Consider the following 26,353-nt stretch of genomic DNA (forward strand, 5'->3'; position numbering starts at 1 on the left):
CAGCGGCAATTCCGCTGCAGAAACGCTTAAAAAACGCTTGGTAGAAGGTCTGCCATGTTCCCATATGATGATCCGCATGTGCTGTGCACATGCTGTGGAAATTTCCGCTGTGGATTATCATTGCGGAAAAAAACGCAGCACTACCAATTGTTTTGCCATTGACTTGCATTGGAACGCATGGATTACGCATCACTGCATCTGTACATGCGGATTCCATGCGTTTCAATGTGCAGATGGTACCCGGGTCTGGAGGAGAGGAGACTCTTCTCCAGACACGGGTACCATAGAACCTGTAAAAAAAATAAAGAATAAAATAAAAAATAAATATTATATTTACCTTCTGATGGCCCCCGGTGTGCTTGTCTTGGCTTGCCGGCAGATCGCGATGGACTCAAGGACCTGTGCTGACGTCATTTAGTCATGTGACGGGTCACGCGACCGCTGACGTCGGCAGGTCCTTCAGTGTACCGCGACCTGCCGGCAAGCCGAGACGCATCGAATAAAGACACTAGGGGCCATCAAAAGGTAAATATATATTTATTTTTTTACCATTCTTTGGGGTCACACTATATAAATCCATGCCGTTTGCATGGATTTATATAGTGTGACCAAGTTGACAAGCACTTTCCAAGTGATGCTAAAATCGCTTGGAAAGCGCTTGTCAACCCGCATGCAGAAATGCATGTGAAGAATGCTTCACATCCGCATGTCCCTGGCAGGAAAACGCATGTAAAATCCGCATGCGTTTTTTCTGCCAGGGAGATGCAGAAACGCTCAGGAAAAAATCCGGAGCATTTCTGCATCGTGGGCACATAGCCTTAGGCTGTGTGCCCACGATGCGTTTTTAATGCGTTTCCGCAGCATTTTTGCAGCTGCGGAAACGCATTAAAAACGCATGGTAGAAGGGCAGCAATGTTCCCCAATGATAATCTGCATGTGCTGTGCACATGCTGCGGAAATTTCCGCTGCAGATTATCATTGCGGAAAAAAACGCAGCACTACCAATTATTTTGTGGAAGTGCTGCGTCTTCGCCGCCATTGACTTGCATTAGACCGCATGGATTACGCATCACTGTATATGTAGATGCAGAATCCAAGCGTTCTAATGTGCGGATGGTACCTGGGTGTGGAGGAGAGTCTCATCCACACCCAGGTACCATTAAAAAAATCTGTAAAAAAAAGAATAAAATAAAAAATAAATGTATACTTACCTTCTGTCGGCCCACGCACTGCTCCTGCTTGGTTCCCGACACTTTGCAGTGAGTTGAAGGACCTGCGCTGACATCAGTCATGTGACGGGTCGGCAGGTCTTTCAATTCAATGTTGCTGGCAAGGGAGAACGGAGTGAGAGGGACACCGGGGCCATCAGAGGGTAAGTATACATTTATTTTTAACGACTCTCTCGGGTCACACTATATAAATTCATGCTGTTTGCATGGATTTATATAGTGTGACCTAGTTGTCACAAGCACTTTCCATGTGATGCTAATCGCTTGGAAAGCGCTTGTCAAGCTGCATGCGGAAATATCAGTGAATAACGCTCCATTTCCGCATGTCCCTGGCAGGAAAACGCATGTACAATCCGCATGCGTTTTTTCTGCCAGGGAGATGCAGAAACGCTCAGGAAAAAGCAGGAGCATTTCTGCATCGTGGGCACATAGCCTTATAGTTGTTTATAGAATGCACATAAATCTGCCAAAAAATGAACTTTTTCCCAAAATGCCCCTTACACTCGGTCCCCCATAACAGCCTGCAATCATGGACACCCGCGCACGATCAGTCACCACAGAAGACCCCACACATCCTGGCCTGTCACCGCGCATGCGCCATAGTCCTCCCGGCACCGCCTTACATCAATATTCCTCCGCCACCCGCTTCTTTTTAGTAAATTAAACCTCGGTCTTTCCGGCTGCGTTGTGTGTAATCCCGTCACCGATTACCAGTCTACACAAAATAACACGTTTAATAAACAGGCAAAAAGCCAGAAGTAAAAGCCAGCTCATTAGAATAAAGTGATCCACGACGGGAGTGGTGGTGATGCGGCCCTATAGAGATCACTGTGCACATCCGCGCACAACGCGGGGACTTTTCTTCGGGGATTTTCGGCGCCGATGAGATTGCATTTGAAGTGACCCGGCTCGGTGAGCGAGAAGCCCCTCAGCCGGGAGTTCAGCAGCCAGGAGCGGGGTGGGCGGCACAGCCACGGAGGGCACGGTAAGGACTGACAGCGCATTTGTGCAGTTACCGAACCTTTTCCAGGTCAGTGTTGGGTGTCGGGCCCTACCGGATGTGGAAGTTGATCTCTTCTGTGGTAAAAAATAATTCAACTTCCCCCGGAACCCAGATCATCCGAACGATTTCCTGTTTATTGCGTTAAAGTCGGCAGGTTTCCGGGGACCCGGGGCCGTGCAGTGACCATCCCGGGCTGCGGGGACTGCGCGGCGGGAGCGGTACATGCGCGAGACCGGGCGGCGGGAATGGAGGCCGCGCTGCCTCCACCGGGACGGCCCCGCACACTGGGCGGGAAACTGCCGGGCCGCGGAAGTGCTGTACTGCGGCTCCTCGGTGTACACGTGTAATAAAGCCGCACTGTGTGCCGCACGTCATATGGGCGCCATTGTCCGGTGATCAGAGCTGGGAGGCGGCGGCATTGTCCTGGGGAGATGGCACACTGAGCTGTACTGTGTGTACAAGAATGTATATAGCTCATTTATTACTGTGGTGTCCCCTGATAGGACAGGGGTTATATACCGTCTACCGCTGTGCGCCCCGATAGGACGGGGGTTATATACCGTCTACCGCTGTGCGCCCCGATAGGACGGGGGTTATATACCGTCTACCGCTGTGCGCCCCGATAGGACGGGGGTTATATACCGTCTACCGCTGTGCGCCCCGATAGGACGGGGGTTATATACCGTCTACCGCTGTGCGCCCCGATAGGACGGGGGTTATATACCGTCTACCGCTGTGCGCCCTGATAGGACGGGGGTTGTATACCGCTGTGCGCCCTGATAGGACGGGGGTTGTATACCGCTGTGCGCCCTCATAGGACGGCGATTATATACCACTGTACTTCCTCATAGGACGGGGGTTATATACCATTTACCGCTGTGCGCCCCGATAGGACGGGGGTTATATACCGTCTACCGCTGTGCGCCCCGATAGGACGGGGGTTATATACCGTCTACCGCTGTGCGCCCCGATAGGACGGGGGTTATATACCGTCTACCGCTGTGCGCCCCGATAGGACGGGGGTTATATACCGTCTACCGCTGTGCGCCCCGATAGGACGGGGGTTATATACCGCTGTGCGCCCTCATAGGACGGGGGTTGTATACCGCTGTGCGCCCTCATAGGACAGCGATTATATACCACTGTGCGCCCTCATAGGATGGGGATTGTACACCACTGTACTTCCTCATAGGATGGGGGTTGTATACCGCTGTGTGCCCTCATAGGACGGTTATATACTGTATACCATATACCGGTTTGTTCTGCCAGGTCTAAGTCATACATGATCCTACATATACTGTGATGGAATAAGGACATGCCAAAAGAGGACAGCGGCCATACGCACAGTAAAAATAACACAGACATAAAATGTGATATACTTTTTAGGTGACTAGTACGATCACACGGTGCAAAATGGCATCCGACAACAGAAGACAGCAGCAGTGGATGTGATCAAATGTTGGCATGTAAACAAGGAGGCCACTGTCTGCGGGGTGTAATCACTGAAATACTGTATATAGCGATATAAAATAGACATAATACTGGAGGGCCTGAACCAAAAAGAATTTAACGTGAACGTGCATATCTATGAGTTGTCTTCTCCTGCCAAGCTGACATCGGCAGCAACGCACGTTTCAACAATCTGCCTTGATCAGCGAGTGATGGGATGCAACATAACACTGCTGTGATGGCAGTATAGGTAACAATACATGCTACTGTAAGGGTATTGCCACAATCAGGAATAGTAACGTTTTGGACACAGCGTATTTGCAAATCCGTTGCATTCTACATTAAGCCTTTGTTCACACATGTTGGGTTTTTCAGCGTCACAAATTTGCAGCAAAACCCATTCTCAGGCAGGAAATCAGCTGCGTCAAAAAACACAGGTTTTGCTGTGTTTTTTTTCACTGTCCTTCTGTCTCTATTTATGCGTGTACATAAAGTTATGTGAAAAAAAAGTAACCCATTCTATTTTTCCATCAAAAACGGTGATGCAAATTTTGATGCGTTTTTTTTTTCACCACCCATTACTTCCTATGGGTGAAAAAAAACGCTGAAAGAAGTGACATGCTCTATATTCCAAAAACCCAACCAAGGCACAAAATACGCAACAAAAAGAATTTTGGTTTCTCATAGACTTTGCTGGTACTGCAAAACGCAGCTGAAAATTTTGCATAAAAATCTTCAGCAAAAAACGCTGAAAAAAATGCGTGAACATGGCTCCAAAACACGTGTTGGGCTATGTGGATTTACCATCTAATGACAGTCTATTGGGGAAAATACGTAGCAGAGACTGGCTTCTCTGCTACAGAAATTTACATGCTGCGGCTTGTAAACCCGCACCACTGGCGAGTTTACGCAGCGTTAAAAAGAAGCATGGTTGGCATAAATCCCATCCACTGTGCTTGCAATGTAGAGTGCAGCGTTTTGGACACGGCGAAGATGCGCTGCTTCCAAAAAGCTACTATTCCTGATCGTGGGCATGTACCCTAAGAAATCAAATCCCACTTCCTAGACTTGCAAGTTTTCCTGTACACACACCTAGGGAGGGTGGGATCAGTCATCCATGATGCAATGTCCCTGTCCGGCTCAGAAAATGTTTTCTCTGAAAATTCCATAGCGCTCCAGAGAAAAACCATACACGTCTCCTAACAGCACAGCTGGTGTTTAATTTGTGCTTCCAGTGGTTTGGAAAGCATAAATCAATGACCGATTCCCTTTAAAAGGAATCAGTCAGCAGGTTTTTGTTTTGTAATCTGAAGACAGCTTGCTGTAGGGGATAAAAAACAGCTTTCAGCAATGCCTCTCTTATCAAGCTGTGCTTTTGTTTATGTGCAATCATTGTTTTAACACCAGGAGCTTTTCATTACTGGGACACAGCTGTAGTGCATGCTAGCCCTCCCCCTCCTGTGATAAGCAGCTCACTGTCTGGAGTTTGTACATGGAGAGCCTGGGTGGGGTTAGCAGTGGTGTGGGCGGGGTTAGCTTTCTCAGCTCTGCTTCATTCTAAGGCTTAGTGCCCACGATGCAGAAATTTTCCTGAGCATTTCTGCATCTCCTTGGCAGAAAAACGCATGCGGTTTTTGCATGCGTATTTGCCATGCGTTATTCCAATGCATTGTATAGGCAAATACACATACGGAAACGCACAAGAATTGGTCATGTCCGTATTTTTTCGGCGAGTAAAATCCGCGCAGAAAAAATCCTGACCATGTGCACAGAATTTGCAGAATATCATAGGAAGTCATAGGATAAGGTATGCAATGCGTTTCTGGAGCGTTTACGCGCTGCAAAAACTCACCAAAAACGCTTTGTGAGCACACAGCCTTAATCTAAAAGCTCTGATTGTGTCAAAATGGCTGCACCCAGTAATCTAAATGATACCTGGTTGAATTCAGCTTCTCTTCCCGGTATGTCAGATTGTTCTCAGATGAGGTAGCAAAAACCTGCTGACTGATTCCTTTTAACAATTCAGTGGTGTAGGGGATGTTGCGGAAACTGACATGCAGCGCGTCTTTCAGACCCGCAGCATGTCAATTTCTCTTGCGGGTCCACGAGTGGACTTTCCCCATAGATTAACATCTATGAGAAAAGTCGATATGTAAAAAGAAAAAAAAAAAATTGTGCCTCTCATATGCATAAAATAAGGGCAGAAGCCGCAGGCAGCGCCTGACCGTGGGCACATACCCTTATTGGATTTCTGTCGACATATCAGTAACACTCCCTTCACCTCATACAGTGGTGTCCTGTCTCCATGTATCAATAGTTGAGCATTATAAAGACATACATTATAGCATAGTACATAATACTGCTATGTACGTATTTACTTGCATAGAAGTTCTATACAGTAACAGCAGTACTTAATGCTATGTGGGTACAGCAGCACATATAGATGCTGTGTTGAGCACATTTGTATAATCTAGGGGTAGAAGTGTGTATCTACAGGAGCTCTATACTCTGCTTGCTACTATGGATTTTATTCTTTAATTTCCTAATATCATTGTCAGAACTGCACCAAGAAAAAAATAAGGGTTTGTGCTCTTGTTAAGTATTTATAGCAGACATTTCTGCACCAAAAACATATGTCATATCAGGAAAAATAGTGCGTAAAATACACACATTTTTCAGTCATTGCAATGGGTGATAAATGCTGCAATACTTTACATTCTACAGATTGAAACCAGGGCTGTGGAGTCGGTAAGCCAAACCTCCGACTCCTCAATTTCCACGACTCCGACTCCCTCATACATGGCTCATGTTTAAGTGATAAATTTACTGTAGCACAGATTCTTCTCAGCTAAAAGTCTAGACCCTTAGATCAGGAATAGGACAGACACTTATAGGACATTGCATAACTTTCCCAAATTCTTACGAAAAAAATATTCCCCACAAACTGCATTGTACTATTGTACCCAATTTATTATATATTTTCGGAGTCGGTCCATTTTATGCCTACTCTGACTTCACTAAAATGGACTCCGATTCCACAGCCCAATATAAATCCATGCAACTGGATGGATTTATATTGTGTGACCAGAGAGTTCTGCTTGCAAGTAAATAAAGTTAAAAATAAAAAAACCTTATACACACCTCTCCAGCAGCCCTCGGTCTCCTCCCGGCGACCATCCTCTCTCCTCGGCAGCCCGCTGTGTACTGTCAGGACCTGCGGTGACGTCATTTACTCAGCTGATGGTCATGCGACCATCGCGTGACCATCAGCTGACTAAAAGACGTCACCGCAGGTCCTGCCAGTACACCGCAGGCCGCCGAGGAGAGAGGCTCGTCGCCAGGAGGAGACCAGGGGCTGCTGGAGAGGTGAGTATGAATATTTTTTTTTTTTTTTTTTACTTTCGATTCTTTTTTAACTTGCAGGTACGATGGTACCTGGTTCGGATGAAAGTCTCCTCTTCTCCAGACCCGGGTACCATCCGCGAATTGAACCGCATAACATCGGCGATTTCACCGCAAAATCACACAAGAAATGGACATGCTGCGTTTTTTTCCGCAATGATAATCTGCAACGGAAATTTCTGCAGCATGTGCACAGCACATGCGGATTATCATTGGGGACCATGGCAGACATGTTAACAAGCGGTTTTAATGCGTTTCCACAGCGGAAATGCCGCAGAAACGCATTAAATCTGCATCGTGGGCACACAGCCTTAGTCTAGGGGAGCAAAGCAGGGAGAAGCCGCAGGGAATAACCAGACTCTTGAGCTAGTCCGGATAGGCGCCGATGGATATTAAATGTATGTTTTATCTGATACATGGAAGCTGCAGAGTAAAACATACACGACTGCAATAATAGAGCCAATGTCTTATTCATGCGGCCTGTGTGTTGTGCAGTAGGAACCAGCTGTTCAGTCCCTTATGTGGCAAAATAACATTGGAAGTCTCAGTGTCATACATTACATACTGAGATCTCCATATTGATTCTAGCAATTTAATGCAACAATAACAGCCAAGATGTATTATGAGGTTCTGCGGCAGCTGAGCTGCGTGTTAGGCTATGTGCCCACGATGCAGAAATGCTCCGGATTTTTTCCTGAGCCTTTCTGCATCTCCCTAGCAGAAAGACGCTATTTTAGCATCACTTGGAAAAGTGCTTGACAACTTGGTCACACTATATAAATCCATGCAAGCTGCATAATTTATATAGTGCGACTGAAAGAATGGTAAAAAATAAATCTATACTTACCTTCTGATGGCCCCCGGAGTCTTGATTCGATCCATCCTGGCTGCCGGCAGATCGCGGTACACTGAAGGACCTGCCGTCACATGACTAAATGACGTCAACGCAGGTCCTTCAGTCCACCGCGATCTGCCGGCAAGCGAAGACAAGCACATCGGGGGCCGTCAGAAGGTAAATATAATATTTATTTTTTATTTTATTCTTTTTTTTTTACAGGTTCTATGGTACCTGGGTCCGGAGGAGAGTCTCCTCTCCTCCGGACCCGGGTACCATCCGCACGTTGAAACGTTTGGATTCCGCATGTGCAGATCCAGTGATGCAGATTCCATGCGTTCCAATGTAAGACAATGGCGGCGAAAACACAGCGCTTCCACATAATAATTGGTAGTGCTGCGTTTTTTTCCGCAATGATAATCCGCAGCGGAAATTTCCGCAGCATGTGCACAGCATATGCGGATTATCATTGGGGAACATAGCAGGCCTTCTACCATGCGTTTTTTTTTTAAGCGTTTCTGCAGCGGAATTGCTTAAAAAAACGCATCGTGGGCACACAGCCTTACGAGGTTCTGCGGCAGCTGAGGGGTGTGTGTGCTAACATACATGTACAGTATATCACAAAAGTGAGTACACCCCACACATTTTTGTAAATATTTTCTTATATATTTTCATGGGACAACACTGAAGATATGACACTTTGATACAATGTAAAGTAGTCAGTGTACAGCTTGTATTAGGCCACATCCCCAATATCCGTATTTGGTCAGTATTCGGTCAGTATTTTTCTCAGGAGTGGGAGCCACAACCAGGAGTGGAACAATCAGAGAAAAGGTATAATAGAAACAAGTCACCAATTCTGCATTTATCACCCACTCCTGGTTTTGGCTCCCACTCCTCAGAAAAAATACTGACCGAATACTGATAGCCTTAGGTCACGGCCCCACTATGTCCACACATGTTGGGTTTTTCAGCATCACAAATTTGCAGCAAAACCTAATCTCTGGCAGGAAATCAGCTGCGTCAAAAACGCAGGTTTTGATGCATGTTTTTCAGCGGTTTTTTTTCACTGTCCTTCTGTCTCTATTTATGCATGTACATAAAGTTCTGAGAAAAAAAAAAGAACCACATTCTATTTTGCCATCAAAAACGCTGCTGCAAATATTGGTGCGTTTTTTTTTTACCACAAATTACTTCCGCTGGTTGACAAAACGTTGAAAGAAGTGACATTGTCTGTTTCCCAAAAACCCAAACAAGGCACAAAATACCCAACAATGAAAAAAAAAAAAACAGAGAATGTGATTTCTATTAGACTGTTCTAGTACTGCAAAACGCAGCTGAAAATCTGCAGCAAAAACCGCTGAAAAACACAACTTGTGTAACATAGCCTTATTGTGTAAATTTGTTGTGTAAATTTGGTGTGCTTTCTCTATATAATTCAACACAGCAATGGCTAAACCGCTGGCAACAAAACTGAGTACACCCCTAAGTGAAAATGGTCAAATTGTGCCTAAATAGCCATTTCCCTCCGCAGTGTCATTTGACTCAGCGTTACAAGGTCTCCAGTGTGAATGGAGAGCATGTGTGGTAAATTTGGTGTTCGCTCTCACACTCTCTCCTACTGGTCACTGAAAGTTCAGTATAGCTCCTCATGGCAAAGAACTCTGAGGATCTGAAAAAAAAAAAAGAATTGTTACTCTACATAAAGATGATCTAGGCCAGTGGTGGCAAACCATTTACAGACCGAGTGCCCAAACTGCAACTCAAAACCCACTTATTTATCGCCAAGATCCAACACTGCAAATTAACCTGAATACTGAGGTTTTAGTTTAAAAAAAACAACAACTCCTACAGAGGGGGACGAGGCAGAGAGCAGGAGGGGGCAGCATAGAGCAGCCACAGAAAGGAACAGGGGTATGAGACTGCAGAAATAACGCACATGTGTCATATAACGCACATCTAGCTGAAGTAAGCGTCGGCGGGCTCAGAGTCCTTACCTGCCGGCCCGGTCCAGAAGTGCTAGTGCTTCGGCTATGGCGCGCGTGCCCTTAGGGAGGGCTCTGCATGCCTCCTCTGGCACGCGTGCCATAGGTTCGCCAGCACTGGTCTAGACTATAAAAAGATTGTCAACACCCTGAACCTGAGCTGCAGCACGGTGGCCAAGATCATATAGCGGTTTAATAAGACTCAGAACTGGCCTCGCCATGGTCGACCAAAGAAGTTGAGTGCACGTACTCAGTGTCATATCCAGAGGGTGTCTTTTCAAAATAGATGTATGAGTGCTGCCAGCATTGCTGCTGGAGTGGGGGGTGCAGCCTGTCAGTGCTCCGACTATACGCCACACACTGCATTAAATTGGTCTACATGGCTGTCATCCAACAAGGAAGCCTCTTCTAAAGATTATGCACAAGAAAGCCTGCAAACAGCTGAAGATAAGATTGCTGGAATCCTATCCTGTGTTCTGATGAGACCAAGATTAATTAATTTCTTCCAGAATGTGTCAAGTGTGTGTGGTGGCAACCAGGTGAGGAGTACAACGACAAGTGTGTCTTGCCTACAGTCAAGCATGGTGGTAGGAGTGTCATGGTTTGAGGCTGCATGAGTGCTGTGGGGAGCTACAGTTCATTGAAGGAACCATGAATGCAAACATGTACTGTGACATACTGAAGCACAGTATGATCCCCTCCCTTCAAAAACTGGGCCGCAGAGCAGTATTCCAACATAATAGCGACCCCCAAACACACCTCCAAGACCACCACTTTTTCAAAACTTTGAAAATTAATAAAAAACAAAAATTAAAGTGCATGAAATTTTTTTTCTTCACATTTTGCATTCTCTAATACACTATTACCAGAGAACAAAATCTCAAAAGAATTAAAAATATAGAGGACAAATTCATTGGTTCACTTGAAATGGAATGACCCAACATTGCAATTCTTTTAACATAGGAAACTTTAAATTGTCTTGTAAATTATTAACTGCTGCTGTAAAGAAGGAAAAAAAAGGATTGCACACTGCTGGCAAGTGAGAGAAAATCGTCAGGAGTTTCCTGGATGACACTGACATATTTTTTTTTCTAAACGTTTGTGGGAATTCAGCTTAACCCCTTATCGACATTGTCAGTAACAGTACGTCCCTGTGCCCTGGGCCTTATGGACCAGGTATGTACTATTATGCACAATGACATCGCGCTCGCACAGAAGCTGTGATAGGTGATTGCCACCTGGTGTCAGCTGATTCTCACAGCTGACACTCGGTACTATGTGCCAGGAGCGTTCCCGCACCGCTCCCGGCACATTAATCGAAGTCGATCGCAGCATTGCAGGAGTAAGCAACGCCCCCCCCCCCCCTTGCCTTGAATCGGGACCTCGCGCTGTGTGCACAGGGCCCTGATCGTTGCCATGGTGACCTGATGTCATGACGACATCCGGGTCACCAGGCATCAGGAAGTTACTTTAATCAAGTAAAAATATTACAAAAAAAAAAAAATCCAAAAATAATAATATACTGTACCCATAAATAAATATTATTATGAAACAAAGCCAATAAAAGCACACATATTTGGTATCGCCACGTCCGGAACGACCTGACCTATAAAACTGTCCCAGCAGTGAACACGGTAAAAAATAACAATGCTTTATCATCATACCGCCAAAAAAATGAAATAAAACGCGATCAAAAAGACAAATGTAAATAAAAATGGTACCGCTGAAAACGTTATCCTCTCCTGCAAAAAAACAAGGCGGCACACAGCTCCATCAGCCGAAAAATAAAAAAGTTATAGCTCTCCGAATAAAGCGATGCAAAAAAATTTTTTTTTCTATAAAATAAAACATTTTTTGTGTAAAAGCGCCAAAACATAAAAAAATTGATATAAATGTAGTATCGCTGTAAAACGTACTGACCTGAAGAATAACGCTGCCTTATCAATTTTACCACACGCAGAACGGCATAAAAAAAAACAATTCCTGAATTGCTTATTTTTGTTTATTCTGCCTCCCAAAAATCAGAATAGAAAGCGATCAAAAAATGTAATATGCCCGAAAATGGTACCAATAAAAACGTCAACTTGTCCTACAAAAAACAAGCCGACACATGACTTTCGGCCGAAATATGGAAAAATTATTGCAAAAACTAGTCTTTGCCAAAAAAAAAAGCGTCTTTTAGTGTGTGACAGCTGCCAAACATAAAAACCTGATATGGCTGTAATCGCATCGACCCGAAGAATAAAGTCGTCTAATCACTTATACCGCACGAGGAACGGCGTAAAAAATAAACGCTAGGCTTGGGGCTGTATTAGGGTTGGGATTAGGGTTGTGTTGGAATTTTTTCAAAAGTTAAAAAAAAAAAAAATGGTGACGATATGGCGACTAGTGTTGAGTGCAAGTGCTCGATACTTGAGTTTGCATTGGGTACTCGGGTATGCACCGAGTATCGCGGGTGCTCGAGTGACATGCTCTAGTCTCCGCCCCATATGTTTCTCGGCTGTTACACAGCCAAAAAAACCTTTCGGGGATTGCCTGCCATACACAAGCGATCCTCGCATGTTTTCTTTTGAGTGTTTAATAACCGTGAAACATGCGGGGCGGGGACTCGAGCACCTACGATACATGGTGCATACCCGAGTACCCGATGCAAACTCAAGTAGCGAGCTCTTGCTCAAGACTAATGACAACTTATTCAATATGATGACCTAATGTTATCAAATTCTGTGTCGTACCTCTGGGTTCAAAATGTTCACTATACCCCTTGATAAAATCCTTGAGGGGTCTAGTTTTCAAAATGAGGTCAGTTGTGGGTGGTGGTACATCAGGGGCTCCCCAAACGCGACATGGTGTCTGCTAATTATTCAAGCAAATTTTACATTCAAAAAGTCAAATGGCGCTCCTTCCCTTCCGAACCCTGTCGTGCGCCCAAACAGTGGTTTTCCCCCACATATGGGGTATCTGCTTACTCAGGAGAAATTGCACAACAAATTGCATGGTTCAATTTCTCCTGTCACCCTTATGAAAATGCAAAATTGGGGGCTGAAAAACATTTTTTTGTGGGAAAAATGTGAAAATTTTATTTTTACGGCTCAATGTTATAAACTTCTGTGAAGCACCTGGGGGTTCAAGGTGCTCACCACACATCTAGATAAGTTTCCTGAGGGGTCTAGTTTCCAATATGGTGTCACTTGTGGGGGGTTTCCATTGTTTAGGCACATCAGGGGCTCCCCAAACACAACATGGCGCTCCTTCCCTTCTGAACCCTGTCGTGCGCCAAACAGTGGTTTTCCCCCACATATGGGGTATCGGCTTACTCAGGAGAAATTGCGCAACAAATTTTGTAGTCCATTTTTTCCTGTTACTCCTGCGAAAATAAAAAAAATTGGGTCTAAAGTAACATTTTTGTGAAAAAAGTTAAATGTTCATTTTTTTTCCTTCCACATTCCAAAAATTCCTGTGAAGCACCTGAAGGGTTAATAAACTTATTGAATGTGGTTTTGAGCACCTTGAGGGGTGTAGTTTTTAGAATGGTGTCACTTTTGGGTATTTTCTGGCATAAAGGCCCCTCAAAGTCACTTCAAATGTGATGTGGTCCCTAAAATAAATTTAAAAAAAAAAATGATTTTGTTGGAAAAATTGGAAATCGCTAGTCAACTTTTAACCCGTATAACTTCCTAACAAAAAAAATTTTGGTTCCAAAATTGTGCTGATGTAAAGTAGACATGTAGGAAATGTTATTTATTAACTCTTTTGTGTGACATATCTCTCTGATTTAAGGGCATAAAAATTCAAATTTGGAAAACTGCGAAATTTTCTCCAAATTTCTGATTTTTCCACAAATAAACACAAGTCCTATCAAATAAATTTTACCACTATCATGAAGTACAATATGTCACAAAAAAACAGTCTCAGAATCAGTGGAATCCGTTGAAGCTCCAGAGTAATTACCTCATAAAGTGACAGTGGTCAGAACTGTAAAAATTGGCCCGGTCATTAAAGTGCAAACCACCTTCGGGTGTTAAAGGGAATCTGGCATACAGGTGATAGAAATGTAAATCTATTCCTACCTGTATGCCTCATATTAATAGCTTTGATATTTTGAAATCTTATATTATGACTTTATGGTAATGAATGCTCCAGGCCTCGGGCCCAAAATGAATCCTCACCTCCTCTCTTTACTATCATAGTACCCCTTTCCCCCTGCATGTAACAGTGTCCTGTTGTGGGGCTATAATCTTGCGCCTGCGCGTTGAAATCCTTCCACGAGTCTCCGTGACTCACCGTAGCCTGCGCAGAAGATCACAGACTAGTGCATTCCGTGATCTGCGCAAGCGCGTCACTGCCGGTGCCATGTTCAGTATTTGTAAGCCAAAGCCAGGAGTGGGTGAAAAATTCAGTAATTTTGCATATGTTCCTATTACACTTTTCCTCTGATTGTTCCACTCCTGATTTTGGCTTACAAATACTGATGTAAAATACTGAACGTGTGAACGTGGCCTCATGCTGAGAATTAATTCGGAGTTAATTGCCCATAAAGTGGGAAAGCTGTCTGCAAGCAGCATCTCAAATACTGCAAAACTTCTGTAAACTAGCAACCCAAAATTGTATGTGTGGAGAATGGTCTTCTTGAAGGGTTTGTGAACTTTGCACAAAGTAAAAAAAATGTTCTTTATTTTTTTTCTTTAACCTTTTCTGTGACTTAGTGCAAAAGGCACCAGTTTTGCAAGATTTACACCAAAATATCTGGCATGCATAAAATTACTCCAGTGGAAGGACTAGAGTACATGTGTGATAAATTTTGCAACTTTTCAAAAAGTCGCAAATGATGAATCGGATGAAATCATCTGGAAAACAACAACCCCACTCACAGTGGTGAGCATAAGAAAAGGCAAAAACACGGAAGATAGACTTAAAAAAAGGCACAAATTAAAGAAGCGCTCCTCAGCAAAATTTGTATCTTCTTAATATATTGCTATCATCATATTATATAGCACTCTGTACTTATAATTGCTCATTTTGCCGTTCTGCCCAGTTCATTCTTATCTTTTCCATTATGTCTATGACATCAGATGATTAAAAACTAACCTCTGTAGAAACAGGAGGTCAACTATTTTCTGCATGAGTCATAAGTCACTGCAAAAGTCTCTGGCAGGGGGAGGAGTGGAGCAGCTAGGTCAGGAGTTGAAGAGGGGAATGATAAATGCTGGGACAAGAGACTTCCTCTTTCTATATAAAGCAGAGGAAACAGAATAATTAACTGCGTAGAAAGGTAAAATGAGCAATTGTAAGTGCACAGTGCTATATAATATGATGACTGCAATATATTGATGGGAGTGCTACTTTAAAATAATTATGTGTAAATGGAAAACGCAAAAAACAAACAAAAATAAGAGAGGCGCAAATGTAATAATGAATTGGGCACTAAATTTCTCCTGCAGAGGTTGTTACTCAGCGAATTTTGACTTATTGCAGCTTTCCATGGCAGAATAAGATGTTTTCTGTGAGCTAGACCTATCATTATAGTATGTTTCCATAAAATACATACACAGAGCAGTGGAATAGTAGATTTTAAGAAATCTTGCGGAAACACGGTAGCACAATATAATTTTTTTTATTGTACATCAAGAAATCTTATACAAATGCTGCAGCGAACATAAATTAAATGTAAATTAACCAGCATTGGGGATTTGAAACCAATCATGTCAATTCCAGCACTGCACATTCGGATCTCCTTATCGGTCTACTGTGTAACTGCCTGCAGCGTTTTCCTATATACAGCACGTGATTAAAAATGATCAGCATTCTTGCCTTGCAGCAGTCCTACCCAAGAACAACATCTGCAAAGAGTTTGTATGTTCTCCATGTGTTTGCGTGGGTTTTCTCCGGGGTCTCCGGTTTCCTCCCACACTCCAAAGACATACTGATAAGGAGTTTACATTGTGAGCCCCAATGGTGACAGTGATGATGTCTGTAAAGCGCTGTGGAATTAACCCCTTACCAACATGCTATACGGCACTGTGGGAGCTGCGTTCCCAGAAAGCGACATACCTTGATCGCGCGGGCTCACGCTGAGCGCTGCCGCAATCGAGTGCTGGTGAAACCAATTCTTCACCTGCTGTTGATTTGTTCATTTTGCCTCCCAAAGATCACAGTATGGCTCGGCTCACATTTATCCTGCCTTCTGCGCTGAACGCTTACATCGGGTTTTCCATGTCAATCTCTGAAATATGTGATTCAGACGGAACCCCCGACGGAAGACTCCCAGTAATGAGACAGATGGAGGCACTGTGGACGCCGTCTGGCCTGTGATCTGGCGGTGTCCGTCCTTTCAGGTGTAGGTAAAAGCGCAGTCCACCACAGTTTTGTGCACTTCTGAAAAGGACACAGCTGAACAGAGGCCAGACTGAGTCGAGAGGAACTCTGCTGCCTCATTATAGTGAATGGCTCCCTCGGGGGTTTCATCTGAACCACGTCACTCAGAGATTTAGATGGAAACCCCGATATAAGTGCTCAGCGTAGAACGACGGATAAATGTGATCCCAAATGTAATGTAAAATGTTCCCAATAAATATAAATACATATGATTTGCGTTTAAAAGGACCATCTGTGCTGTAGGCGATTAAGGAGTCGTTTAGTTGTTATATCTAGTTGTGCCAATATGCATAAATTTGAAACTGTCTCCCTTAATGTGCATAGAGTTAGCGAATCAGTAATGGATCCTCAGAGGATACTAAGTAGATGTTATAAAAGATAGGTACATGCAAGAGTGGTAATTAGCACAAATTGTTGAACTGTACCTCGAAGAATGCCTCACACAGAGTTAATTTCGCTTGCAGAGCAGTGAATATGAGATGTACCTCATGCTATTAGTCCGAGGTCCAGATGAGTAAGTTCAGCATGTAGCTTCAAGGTGTTTGAGCGGTGCCCCGGCCGGAGGTACGCGCTCTTGAAGTAGATCCTCCTCGGGAGGAAAGTTGACAGAGACTCACAGCGAGTCAAAGTGTTCGTGACGTCGGAGTAGTACGGATACCTGCTTGGACCAAAAATTCTACGCATTTTGGAAAACGACGGTTTCCTTCTTCAGGGATGGTCCAAGTATGGTAAGTGGATCCTTAAATGCAAGCTCGAGTGGTGTCAATCATCTGAGTGTCTGTCACTCGTTTGAAGGCAAAAAGTTCAACTTCGCTATTCAGTCCTTTTGACCTAAGTGTATCTACGGTCAAAGTCAGCTCCAGTCAGTAGCGCTCAAACTGTGATTATCAATTCCTTGGATATCTTTTTGTATCCCTTTCCTGTGTTCTACAGTTCAACTACCTTTTCCCTTAGATCCATTGACAATTCTTTTGCTTTCCTCATGACTCACAATCTGGGAACATCAGTGGCTGGATGAAAGATGCAAGAGTCTGTCTGGATCCCAGAAACTCACACAGCTTTTATGCACACACACTGATTACAAGCAAACAGGTCACAGGTGAGGATGTTACCTTTAGTAGCCATTCAACCCCCAGAATTCCTGATGCCTTGATGATACTTCAATCACCTGTGTAATACTAAGAAGATCCTGAAAACATGACCTGTGGGGGGCCGTGAGGATGGGGTTTGGGAAACACTGCTCTAGACTAAAGAAAAAACCTACTAGCTCCTGGCACCTGTTTTTCATGGTACAGAAACCGAGAAAAGGAATTCCTTTCATACTTTTCTCAAGACAGTGCTCTAGTGTATTTCAGTGATGTTCCTAGGCTGATGGAAAAATATAACATCGAGTACAATGTGTGCTAGTGGAGACTATTGATTCATCAAAAAAAAGTCTGAAAGTGTGTTACTTCACAATGGCAGCAAGTATGCTTCAGTGCCTGTAGTTGAAGGAAAGCTATGAGAATTTAGAGTTTATTTCCAAGAAACTTACGGTAACTACGAGGATCAAGGATGGTCAGTATGTGGTGATCTGAAAGTTCTCTTTCCTCCTTGGGCAGAAAGGAGGATACACAAAGTACCCATGCTTTTTGTGTGAATGCAAAAGCCGGGATAGGACTGTAGCCAAAAAATTTGGATCACGAGAACATCTTTGCAACCTCGACTTGAGTATAGTTGCAGAATATTTAGCTGATTCCACTAAAGTTCTGCCACCATTCCACATTAAGCTTGGACTGATAAAGCAGTTTGTGAAAACTTTACTGAATGAGGCTGCTTGCCCACTATGCGTTTAGGCCGCTGAATTTCCGCAGCTAAAACGCTTAAAATGCTTGGTAATACGTGCCCCATGGTCCCCAATGATAATCCGCATGTGCTGTGCACATGCTGCGGAAATTTCCGCTGCGGATTATCATTGCGGAAAAATCCGCAGCATGTCCATTATTTTTGTGGAAACGCGGCGTAATTGCCGCCATTGACTTGCATTGAATCGCATAATATCCGCATGACTACATGTGCACATGTGGATATTTCAATGTGCGGATGGTACCCGGGTCTGGAGAAGAGGAGACTCATCCAGACCCGGGTACCATAGTACCTGTTTAAAAATAGAATTTAAATAATAAAAAAACAACAACATTATACTCACCTTCTGATGGCCCGCGGTCTTCTCTCCTGTGCGTCCTGGCTCCCCGGCGTGACCTGTCTCATGACTAAATAACGCCATGGAAGGTCCTTTTACGCCACCGGGGAGCCAGGACGCATCGGAGAGAAGACCGCGGGCCATCAGAAGGTGAGTATAATGTTTATTTTTTACAATTTTTATTCTTTTTTTATCTATTAACTTGGTCACACTACATAAATCCATGCCGGTTGCATGGATTTATATAGTGTGACCAAGTTGTCAAGCACTTTTCCAAGTGATGCTAAAATCGCTTGGAAAAGCGCTTGATAACCCGCATGCGAAAATGCGTGCAAAAACGCTTGAGAAACGCTGGCAGGAAAAACGCATGTAAAATCCGCAAGCGTTTTTCCTGCCAGGGAGATGCGGGAAAAATCAGCAGCATTTCTGCATCGTGGGCACTTAGCCTGAAGGAGAGACTTTTAAGTACCTATGTACCAAGTTTCAGGGACTGTCCGAAGCATAACTGAATGAAGGCATTTTTGTGGATCCAGATATTCGGAAACTCATGAAGGATGATGTGTTCAAAACAAAAATGAAAGCTGTTGAGAAAAGGGCCGGGATTCTTTTAAAGAAGTTGTGAATAAATTTCTAGGTAGCGACAATGATCCAAAATTTAAGTCCATTGTGAAGAACATGCTAAAACGTTTCAAAGCCTTGGGTTGTCTGAATTTGAAGTTACATTTTTTACATTCCCACTTGGAAACTTTCCTGAAAACCTTGGTGCTGTTAGCGAACAGCAAGGAGAAAGATTTCCTCAGGATATCAAAAAGATGAACCAATGGTAGCTGGAACGTGAACATGATGGGGACTACTGCTGGATGCCTCACAGAGAAGATCCGCAAGCCTTCAATAAGAGAAAAGGAAAAGGCGCAAGAATTGGGGTAGAATGCTCTACCCAAAGAAATTAGGACGAACCACAACTTACAAAGCTTTAGGCGCTCCCTAAAAACACACCTGTTTAGGGTGGCCTTTCACGTTCCCTAATCGAAGTCCTTTTATATTTTTATAGCCTATTCATTATTTCTCCACACATAAGTCTCCACCAAACTCCACCGCACCCAAAAGCACTACAAATACTGTCTGGTGATGAGCTCATGCAGCCTTTAACTATCCCTCATCCCCCTCAAGATGGCTGGACCATCATTGTAAATAATAAGCCCCTGTACTTTGTGTCACCCCACCTCATTGTAGATTGTAAACTCCTACGAGCAGAGTTGTCATTATTTGTGCTTTAATTACTGTATTATCTTTATCTATGTTACTTATGACTGTTGTATATTAACCTCTGACTTGTAAAGTCCTGTTATATAAATAAAGTTTATTATTATTATTATTATTAACCCCTTTGCAACCCTGGGATTTTCCTTTTTTGCATTTTCGTTTTTTGCTCCCCTTGTTCCCAGAGCCATAGCGTTTTTATTTTTTGGTCAATATGGCCGTGTGAGGGCTTATTTTTTTGCGGGACGAGTTTTACTTTTGAACGACATTACTGGTTTTACCATATCGTGTACGGGAAAATGGAAAAAAAATTCCAAGTGCGGTGAAATTGCAAAAAAAGTGCAATACCACAGATGTGTGGTTTTGTTTTTTTTTTTACCACATTCACTGAATGCTAAAACTGACCTGCCATTATTAAATTAATTAATTAATGTATTATTATTTAAAAAAAAAAAAAGGCTCCATTTTCCAAGACCCGTAGCGTCTCCATTTTTTGGGATCTGGGGCCTGGTGAGGGCTTATTTTTTGTGTGCCGAGCTGAAGTTTTTATTGATCCCATTTTGGGGTAGATCCGATGTTTTGATCGCCCGTTATAGCAATGTTGCGGTGACCCAAAAAACGTAATTCTGGCGTTTAGAATTTTTTTCTCGTTACCCCATTTACCGATCGGATTATTTTTTTTTATATTGATCGGGCGATTCTGAACGATACCAAATATGTGTATGTGGTTTTTTTTTTTTATTTTGAATGGGGCGAAAGGGGGGTGATTTAAACTTTTTATATTTTTTTAAAAACAGTTTATTTACACTTTTTGCTTGCTGCTATAGTCTCCATAGGAGACTAGAAGCAGCACTTGTCTGATCGCCTCTGCTACATAGAGATGATCAGCAGATCACCTCTATGTAGCAGAAATGCTCCTGTGCTATGAGCGCCAACCACTAGGTGGCGCTCATAGCAATCAGCTCATGACAACCACTGGAGTCTGCTGCAGACCCAGTGTTGTCATGCCCACCCATCAGTGACCCACGATCACGTGACGAGGTCACCGATGGGCGGGGTAAGTGACGCGCTTCCGGCGTGGCGATGTTAAATGCCGCTATCACAGATTGACAGCGGCATTTAACATGTTAACAGCCGCGGGTGGATCGTGATTCCACCCGCGGCTGTTGCGGGCACATGTCAGCTGTAAGAATCAGCTGACATGTGCCCGGTTCAGTGCGGGCTCACCGCCGGAGCCCTCACTGAAGCGGGGGTTACAGCCTGGTGCGTACTAATAACGTCCCAGGCTGTAAAGGGGTTAATATCCAATAAAGTTGCAGAATGAATGTTTAATAATTTTTTATATATAATATTGTGCACATTTTTGGCTGCAATAAAGATTTTTCTTGTTCATCTCGTTTGTATTTAATTTCACACACGTTTTTATGCAAAATAGAAGTGTTTTTTGAAATCGGGGCATAAGAAAACACAAGAATCAGTCATTTGGATTTGAAACCATTTTCATAATCCCAAATTTTGCATACCTGTGAAATCTTCTTCATTCTCAAGAATGGTCTGGTTGTTAATTTTATCATTTACATTTCATTGCCTTAGGTTACTGGCCACCTCTTCAAACTATCAGCTGTGGCCAGTCTTGTAGACAAGGAACAAATGGCTTACAAGCTCTTTCTAAAGGGCTTGTAAGCACTACTCTGAAGCTGCCTGGCTCTAGTCAGCTTCAGCACCCTTGCCCTACTCTGTTGTTGCAGAGGCAAAGCTTGTAGCATCGGAGTGTACACAGTAACTGGTACCAAATGTCAATCAGTCAGGAGTGCAGTATTTTCCCAGCAAGCAAGAGGACATAAAATGGGAAAGGTGAGCTCTGGAAGACTGGACAATAAAAAATCCCTTTTCAGCTGATCAGTGTGCTTTATTTACTATTGAATATGCAAATTGCCTCTTCAGCGAGGAAGAGGACTCTATAGCGCCACCTTTTTGAAGCAGTGATCCTACAAGTCAGTATCGACCCTTTAACGAGCCTTGCAATATGACTTGGGATAACAGCCAAATCAGATTTAGTTTGCAGACCCGGTCTTTTGGGGTATTGCCCCTCGTCAGTGCAAAGTATGAGAATTGATTTGGCTAGGTGAGAGGCTCTGAAAGGAGGTCTAAGGGGTAACGGTTCTCCTTGAGGAGAGTGACATACGGTCTCTGGCATGCCAGTGTATGGAGCTTATTCGGCGTGCAATGCTCCTCTGGGAATTTAAATATGCAAATTGCCGCTTCAGAAAGAGGACTAGAACTGTCGCCATAGAGTTCTAATCTAGAGTTGCAGTCTACCACATCTGAGTGTCCATCTGCACTAGGCATACACGCCCGAAAATGATGCACGACAGAGCGCACGTTTGCCCTATAGCCACCATTATAGTCTATGGCAGCGTCGGCTCATATCCAGTTTTCTGGGTGTTTGGATGCTGTGGGTGCCTGAGCGCAGTATGAAAGCACCCTTATTAGTTTTCACCAAGAGAGACAGCTAAAATAAATAGGCCCTGGTATCCGACATTTGTTCTGCCATGGTCTATAGGCATTTACATTGACTCTCCCCCTGACATGGCACTAAACTTTTCTGTATATTTTCTGTATCTCCATATAAAATAGTATACACTGTAAAATTGTGCACACCATTAGTTTTATTTAAAGACTTCACAAATTACTTTTTTATTACTTTTTTAGATGTCCTTGGTAGATTTGGGAAAAAAACTTTTAGAGGCAGCTCGAGCTGGTCAAGATGATGAAGTTCGGATATTAATGGCGAATGGAGCTCCTTTTACTACAGATTGGGTAATTAGTCTAACAGTGATGTTACTTATTACTGCATTTGTATTATTCTAATGGTTGCTATTGTTAGTATTTTTATTGTATTAAAAATGGAAAACCAAACTTTTTTAAACAGGGGGGGAACAGGTTTGTCCATTAGAGTAAAACCCCTTTAAATTGTTCCTTTGTTATAGCCCATTAGCATTTTGGTATATTGAAATTTCAGCACTTAGAAGGTTTTTGATTCATGTTAGTTTAAATAGTCAAATATAAGACTAACGTAAGATATCTTTTCAGAGAAATATGCTTATGTCTTCACTTATGAGTTACTTCTTCCTGCCGCTCCTGCCTCCAGAACTTATAATTCACTCTGAAATACAGCTAAAATCCATCTTGATCAAAACAAGACAGACTGGAAGCTCACTGAGGTGACAGATTACAGTTGCCTATTAAATTCTATGCAGAATGAAAGATCCACAGAGAAATAGTGCTGCTGCTTTCTAGTAAGGGTTTTATCTCACTCTAGTGCAGTATGGACAATTCACTGCTCAGTATTGCTGTATAATGTCTCCCCTGCTGCTTCTGTACATGTGCTACTTAGAGGCCAGGAGAGCAAGAATTGCTTATTTCTCTATGTACTTTGTATGTCCTATTCCAGTAATGGGAAAGTCTGTCTTTACTGAATACAGATTTCCCCTCAGAACTGAGAGTTTTAATAATGACTGATCAATTCTGCCAGAGAAAGAAGCAGATTTCTCTGATAAGATATATTACAGTGCTGCTTATTTTCATGTGTACGATTGATTTATGAAATAGAAATGACCTATTTACAGGGAACCTACTAGTGTTGAGGTATAAACATCACTTCTTTTATTCTAGTAAGATGTTTGATGTGCCATACTAACCATGCAGTCTTTCAAAAAGGAACTTTTATTCCGCAGTGTTGCATTAGATAGTGAGGCAGGATTACTCCCGTGAGTGACTCCTCATTTGGACTAATCCTGGCTGGGACCATCTAACAGTGCCTCTCGGTGTGACATTGACACGTATAAATGGCCTACCATAGCGTATATTCTATGCAGGGTGCCAATCACGCACCAGTGAGGCGTGATTAGATAATCCGAAGCTGGACTAATCCGTGCGGCCCTGCTGGACAAGTCCTGCTTAATTAGGATATGTGACACTGCGGAATAAAAATAATTTTTCTAAAGATTGTATCAGTATGTCACTTTAAACATTTCATTAGAATAAAGGAGTGGGCATGTATACTGGTATACGAGCAGAAGGGAATAGTCAGGGAACCTGACAGGTTCTTTTTAAACTCTGAATGCTCCCTTGCTAGTCGCTGGTCTCGGTTTACTTCCCTGCAGCTAATAATGAGCAGGCTAATGATGTGACCGCTGCAGCCTCAGTGGTGGGCCGCACATATAGGTATCACTGCGGAGGTGATTAGATGGCAAAACAAAAGAGGCAGGAAAGTAAACATGGACCTATGGAAAGCACCAGAGCCACGTGGTGAAATGTTTAAATAATATTAAAGAATAAAAATAACCAGAAGCATTTCTCTGACTTTACAAAGAAAAAGAAGCTCTGGACAATCCCTGCAGCTATTGGTATGATTTTTGTCAGGTCTATTATTCTGTATGTATGCACAATCCTAAGTCTTACCTGCTCTGTGTAATTGCAGCTTGGAACATCTCCACTCCATCTAGCCGCACAGTATGGTCATTATTCCACAACGGAAGTGCTGCTTAGGGCCGGAGTAAGCAGAGATGCACGTACTAAAGTTGACAGAACTCCTTTGCACATGGCTGCTTCAGAAGGACATGCAAATATAGTAGAAGTGTTACTCAAGGTAAGAGACTCCAGGACATATTCACTGCAGAACCAATCATATCTTATAAACATTGAGACTTTTTTTTTTTCTTTCCTGTTAATTATTTTTTTTTGTTTTTATACAAATAATGTTTGCATAGTGAGCATTATAAACTGGCCGAAAAGGATTTGTGTAAAACTATTAAGAGTGTAAATTCACAGACTTATTAAATGCATACATTTCTGTATCACAAAAATACTACTCAGGGCAAGTAGGCAAAGATTTTTTTTTCCTCTAGGCTCATTTTAAAGGGATCTTCTCACAGATGATAATTCTCACCAGTCCATCATTGGGAGCGGAAGAGGTCCTGATACTTATTATTCATTTCATTCAGAATTGAATGAAAATCTTGGTCACATATGACCTCTGCAACTCCATTCACGTGTGTGAGACTGATGGAGATAGGCGATAGTACTCCTCAGCTTTAGTCAGTCCCATAGATGCTGACCCTAGCTAATACACAACTATTACCTATTCTGTACACAGGTGATAAATATCTTTTATGGGAACACTCCTTACGCTGTGTGCCCACAATGAGTTTTTGGTGAGTTTTTGATGCTGCATGTTTTCTGCACCTATTAAGTAAATTTATGCTACTTATGTTTTTCTTCATTGCGCTTTAGAGTGCTTTTTTTTAACATGCGTTTTTATCACTGTTTTGATGTTGCTGTTTTTGTCGGTATGTCATGTTTTCACCCCTTAGTGACCACTAGACGTCTTTTTACTGACCTGCGATATAAGAGACTAGCGTTCCCCGACAGGTGACAATCCTGTAACTGTCCCCTGCACACTATAGCTGACAACTTGCTGCATCAGCCACAATCAGTGTAGGCACCGACCATGGACGTTTAACCGCTTAGATTCTGCTGTCAATACTGACTACAGAATCTAAATAGTTAACAGAGTGTGGGGTCTCCCTCTTTAACCTCATTGGCACCCTGAGATCTTGATTGTGTGGTCCTGATGTTTGCCATGGCAGGTAACTGCCAAATAACGGCCTTAGAGGCTACCGGCTATAGCGGCCTGTTCAGAAGTTATCAAAATTTAGGTGGTAAAAATAAACTTATTCATTCTTGTCATGCAACTTTCCATTGCTTCCTGAAAAGAACCAGAAGGGTTAATGAACTACCTGAAAGCAGTTTTAAATACGTTGAAGGGTACTCTTTTTAAAATGGTATCACTTTTGGGTGGTTTCCAACATATAGGACCCCCAAAGTCACTTCAAAACTGAACAGGTCCCTATAAAAATAAGTTTTATAAATTTCCTTGGAAAAAGGAAAAATTACTGCTACATTTTTAAACCTTCTAAAATGCTAAAAATTCCCTAAAAAGCGCCTGTTGCATCTAATCCACACATAAGTCAACGTTCTTGTAAGAGAAAATGACAAGTTGGGGATTTTAAACATGCACAGGAGGTCAGATTACGCACAGAGGGCGTGAGATTTCTAGAATACCCATCCATTTTGCTGGAACTGTAAGATGCTCTGTTTTTGACAGCGTGAAAATATGAAGTGTCAAAAAGTCATCGTGAGTGCATAGCCCTAAACGTCAATTAAAGCTTATGTTACTCGAATGTTTTCTATGCGGCGCTTAATAAACTGTCTAATATAGTTTGAGGTTCAGATATTTCTTTTGCTAAGATTAATAATATAATTTCTTTTTTTTCAACATGGTATTAACCCATTTTCCTTTTGTATGAAAATTTTAATGTATGATATGTTATATTCTAATGATTAGTATAGTGTCATTGCTTTACTAATATTAATATCTTTATAAAGCACCAATTTATTACAATGTGTAATACATAATTCAACAGTTACAGGCAGGGCTGTGGAGTCGGTAAGCCAAACCTCCGACTCCTCAATTTCCACGACTCCGACTCCCTCATACACGGCTCATGTTTAAGTGATAAATTTACTGTAGCACAGATTCTTCTCAGCTAAAAGTCTAGATCCTTAGAT

The 26,353-nt window shown here is 42.8% G+C and overlaps 1 protein-coding gene across 3 annotated transcripts in view; it reads left to right on the forward strand.

Annotated features, from left to right (window-relative positions):
- The first annotated feature begins 1,841 nt into the window (after positions 1 to 1,841).
- GABPB1 (GA binding protein transcription factor subunit beta 1) overlaps positions 1,842 to 26,353 on the forward strand; it is a 47,720-nt gene continuing 23,208 nt past the window's right edge. Inside the window, exons 1-3 of one of the 3 annotated variants that reach the window (XM_073653102.1) lie at positions 1,842 to 2,214; positions 22,433 to 22,540; positions 24,204 to 24,371. In XM_073653102.1, the coding sequence (XP_073509203.1) occupies positions 22,433 to 22,540; positions 24,204 to 24,371 (276 nt within the window). In that variant the 5' untranslated portion in view covers positions 1,842 to 2,214. The remainder of the gene's footprint in view (positions 2,215 to 22,432; positions 22,541 to 24,203; positions 24,372 to 26,353) is intronic. The other 2 variants (XM_073653100.1, XM_073653101.1) reach the window with 2 other exon arrangements.

Source organism: Phyllobates terribilis, unplaced genomic scaffold, assembly GCF_046119375.1.
Source record: "Phyllobates terribilis strain yellow unplaced genomic scaffold, ASM4611937v1 Scaffold_11__3_contigs__length_659146591, whole genome shotgun sequence".
Taxonomy (NCBI): Eukaryota; Metazoa; Chordata; class Amphibia; order Anura; family Dendrobatidae; genus Phyllobates; species Phyllobates terribilis.